The 4,663-nt window shown below is 36.1% G+C and overlaps 1 protein-coding gene across 1 annotated transcript in view; it reads left to right on the top strand.

The window, feature by feature from the left end:
- The window catches only part of Isca1 (iron-sulfur cluster assembly 1), a 13,686-nt gene extending 9,918 nt beyond the window's left edge, over positions 1-3,768 (top strand). The window contains exons 3-4 of the mRNA XM_048800472.1: positions 945-1,050; positions 3,470-3,768. Coding sequence (XP_048656429.1) covers positions 945-1,050; positions 3,470-3,618 — 255 coding nt within the window. The 3' untranslated portion in view covers positions 3,619-3,768. The remainder of the gene's footprint in view (positions 1-944; positions 1,051-3,469) is intronic.
- Positions 3,769-4,663: the final 895 nt, after the last annotated feature.

The following is a 4,663-nucleotide window of genomic DNA, read 5'->3' as shown; positions in this document are numbered from 1 at the left end:
CTATGGCTAAAAAAAAAAAAAAAAAAATCTTTTTTTTTAATTTCTAAATTGGATGTTCAGTAGTAAGGGTCAGTTAATTAACATAAGAGCTGAGGTCGAAGCTCAGTGATAGAGCATTTACCTAGCAGGCTTGGCCAAGGCCCTGGGTTTGATCACCAGCACTGCAAAATAAATAAATAATAATAATAATTAAGTGAAATATTATATGGCCATTACTTGCAAATGATTTGTGAAAGTAAATTCCATGGGGAAAATGATGTCTTAAGTATATACAACTAGGGGCTGGGGATGTGGCTCAAGTGGTAGTGCTCTCGCCTGGCATGCGTGCGGCCTGGGTTTGATCCTCAGCACCACATACAAACAAAGATGTTATGTCCGCCGAGAACTAAAAATTAAATATGAAAAAAAATTCTCTCTCTCTCTCTATTTAAAAAAATATATATATACAACTAAATATAGAATAAATTTTAATTTCACTATAATAAAAATATTCAAATTATATATGTGACAAGGACTGGAAAAAACGGGGGTGGGGGGGGTTCTGGTCTGTATTGTTTTTTGTACATCATTGGTTTTTATTTTTTTGGATACCTGCTAATATTATAATAATTATACAAAAATAAAATTTTTCAAATTCTTATTTCCTGTTTTGTTATTTTGTTTTTTGTACCAAGGATTGAACCCTTGGGGTACTTTACTCTTGAGCCCTTTTATTTTCTGTTTTGAGATGGGTTTTACTAAGTTGCCAAAACTGACTTCAAATTAGGATTATGTGCCACCATGATCTGCTCCTACAAGGACATTATTTATAACCAGAAATCTAATTTTGTTAACTTATGAGAAATTTAATAATAGTAATAAATAGCCAATGTTTTTTATTAGTGTGATTGTTTAATCTGTTCAACTTTAAAACTGAGTTTATATTTTTTTTAATTCTTTTTCAGGTAGGTGTGAAAGTCGGTGTCCGAACTAGGGGTTGTAATGGCCTTTCTTACACTCTGGAATATACAAAGACAAAGGGAGATTCTGATGAAGAAGTTGTTCAAGATGGTAAGTTTTTGACAGATTTTTCCGGACACTTTGTTTTGCTTAAAAATTTTATCCTTGTGGGGCTGGGGATGTGGCTCAAGCGGTAGCGCGCTCGCCTGGCGTGCGTGCAGCCCGGGTTCGATCCTCAGCACCACATACAAACAAAGATGTTGTGTCCGCCAATAACTAAATAAATAAATATTTAAAAAAAAAAAAAATTTTATCCTTGTAGCCAGGCACAGCGGTACACGCCTGTAATCCCAACTCAGGAAGCTAAGACAGAAGGATTGCAAGTTCAAGACCAGCCTCAGCAACTTAATGAGGCTCTAAGCAACTTAGTGAAACCTGACTCAGAATAAAAAATAAAAAGGGATAGGGATGTAGCTTAGTGGTAGCTTAGTGGTTCAATCCCCAGTACCAAAAAAAAGAAAAAATAGCTTTGTGAAGAATGAATTAATGATAGAAATAGAAATTATATAAATAGTGCTCACTGTATGCTAGGTGTTGGTTAATGAACTTAAATGTTATATGATTTATACTTAGCAACTTAATTAGGGTGATACCATGTTATACCTTTATACTTTTTTTTTTAATTCATTGGGTTTTGTTGTTATTGCTTTTGTTGTTATTATTTGTTTGCTTATTTATTATACCTGTTTTCTGTTGAAGAAACTGAGGTATGGAGAGATTAAATAATTTACACATGATCACACAGTGAGTAAGTGGCCTAATGAAATGTGAACCCAATCAATTCAATTCTCTCCAGAGGCTGTGCTTTTAGTAACCAGTAGGTTAGTTGGTAAGTTGTTTGTTTTAACTCTGAAAGGTCATTCTTGTGTCCAGAAAGATTTTAAACTTCAGAGTGAACCAACCAACCATTTTTGTGTGAAGCAACAATTTTACATTTATGTCAAATAAGTAATGCTTTTTAAAACTCATACTCTTAAGAAAGTCTTTTTTTCCAATTTTTATTAAAATTTTCTGTTTTTTAATATATTTAGCACCAACTCTCCCAACCAAGGATTTGATAAAAACCTATTTAAAGGAAGATAAATAATGCTACCACTATGGGAGAACTTGAGTGTTCATGATTTTTGCCATGATGGTTTTCTGCATTGGAGGTGTGCTCTGGGCTAGTTTGCAGTCCTTGCCTACATGGAGGGACAAGGTCTAGATTCTTAAGTGTTCTTTTATCTTATTAAACTGACTTCAAGAAAGACATTTGTTAATATTTTAAATCATTTTTAAGACTGACTGAAAATGTCATAAACTTAAGATTTTCATCTTAGAGAAGACCTGTATTTACCTATAGTTCATATGTAGGTAATGACTCAGTTTCTTGAAAAGAAGAAAGCTTTTTTTTTCCCCTCTTCGGTACGAGGAATTAATTAAACACAGGATTGCTTAACTACTGAGCCACATCCCCGGGCCTTTTATATTTTATTAGAGACAGGGTCTCACTGAGTTCCTTGGGGCCTTCCTAAATTGCTGAGGCTTGCTTGGAACTCACAATCCTCCTGCCTCAGCCTCCCAAGCCGCTGGGATTACAGACATGCGACACCATGCCCGGCACAGGAAGAAAGCTTTTTAAACTGATTGTATTTGCCAAAATGTTGACTTCTATCTACATAATTAGTAAGGAATATTATTCATTTTTTGGCCCATAACCAGAACTATTGTACTGATCTGGCTTATTAAAGTAGTCCTATTTTTCTCACAGTCCTCTGGATATTTGACACTTAGCCATGTGTTGAGAATATAGATGCCATTACAAGGTATTTGTAATTTTTATTGGCTCCATCTTTACAAAACAGTTACTAAGAATACACATATTTTTTTCATTTTGCAAATTGAAAAAATTGAAGTAAAGACAGATAATCATTTTGCACGGTTGACATGGAATTTACTTGTATAAAACTACCTTCCCTTATATAATGTGGGGGACATAGGAGATTGACAGGAATCTGGTGGAGGGTTTTTTTGTTTTTTCATTGCTGGGGATCAGACTCAGGGCTTCGTGCGTGCTGTACAAGCCCTTTGCCTCTGAGCCACATCACCAGCCTTCTTAATTTTTATTTTGAGACAAGCAGGGTGTCACTAAGTTGCCCATGCTTAACCTCAAACTACAGTCTTTCTGTCTCACACTTCAATTCACTGGGATTGCAGGAATGCACAACCTGTCAAGCTCTGACTGCTTTTCATTAGTATAATTGTTTAATCCGAACTACTTTAAAACTGAGTTTATATCTTTAGTTCTTTTTTCGGGTAGGTATCAAAGTCTGTGTCCAAACCAGGGGTTCAGTTCGGTCACCAACTTTGAAACCCGTTCAGAAGCTTCCTGTAGAATTTTGTTAGTAGTTACTATTTAAAGTTCACTGTGCTTTGAATCAAGTTCCATAGGCTACAGGCTTTATATGACCCATGTTTTCTTTTCCCCAAGGAGTCAGAGTGTTCATCGAAAAGAAAGCACAGCTGACACTTTTAGGAACAGAAATGGACTATGTTGAAGACAAATTATCCAGTGAGTTTGTCTTCAATAACCCAAACATCAAAGGAACTTGTGGCTGTGGAGAAAGCTTTAATATTTGAAACCTCAGGATTCCTCTGGCTGTAAACTCCAGGAAAGCTTGCTGAAACCTTGGAGCTTGCTGAAGAAATCATGTCACTGTCACTTGCCTAAGGTTTATAATATGTGGCCACCTTATGAGGAAAATAAAGTGATGCATTTTGAAAATGGAAGCCAGTATGTTAGATTCCAGAAGACATGATATTTGTATTCTCCATATGGGGCAGAAAATGAGAAGCCATTGCTCTTTTTGGATNTTTTTTTTTTTTTTTTTTTTTTTTTGCCCAGTCTCCACACAACCCCTGAGAGATCTCCTCAAATTGTTCTCATCACCAAATAGCCCTGCTAACAACCATCTTCAAGAGGAAAGAACATTATTCCCACCAAGAATGCTTTTCCCTTCATGTTTACTTCATCTAAGAAGGCACTAACTTTATTTCAGGCAGGGTTTCACAGATAACAGAAATTTTTCTGGACTTTGGAGATCTTAGAGTTGATAAATGAGGCAGACTCCAGTGCAGGGTATCAATATGGTAAATGTTGCTAATGATAATGTTCACTGCACACTTAATGCATGCCAGAAACTGTTCTTACATCTTCATGATAGCTAGAGAAGTAAGACTACTAATTGCCTTTTTCATACATGGGAATCTATAGCAACATGAACAAAATATTTCACTCAAGTAATATAAGTGGCCATATTAGGATTAATATCCATGTCCTCTGGCTCCAGTGTCTATGCTCTTGTGTATATGAGTGTGTGTGTGTGTGTTTACTGGGGATTTAATTACCACTGAGCTACATCCCCTTCTCTTATTTTTTATTTTGAGACGGAATCTCACTATGTTGTCCATCCTCCTGCCTCAGCCTCCTAAATTCCTGGGATTACAGGCATACACCACCACACCCAGCTCTAAGTCTAAGGTACTGTAAGAACCAATAGAGAGGGTGCACTTGTACAAAGGTATCCTAGAAGCTATGACCCATCAGGTGAGTTTGGAAAGACAATAGAGATTTAGGGAAGAGAATGAACCAAACTAAATGCTTTTTCAAAAGTCCAGAGAGAAG

This window comes from Marmota marmota, unplaced genomic scaffold (genome assembly GCF_001458135.2).
Source record: "Marmota marmota marmota unplaced genomic scaffold, marMar, whole genome shotgun sequence".
Taxonomy (NCBI): domain Eukaryota; kingdom Metazoa; phylum Chordata; class Mammalia; order Rodentia; family Sciuridae; genus Marmota; species Marmota marmota.
This window is presented reverse-complemented; position numbering and strand designations above follow the sequence as displayed.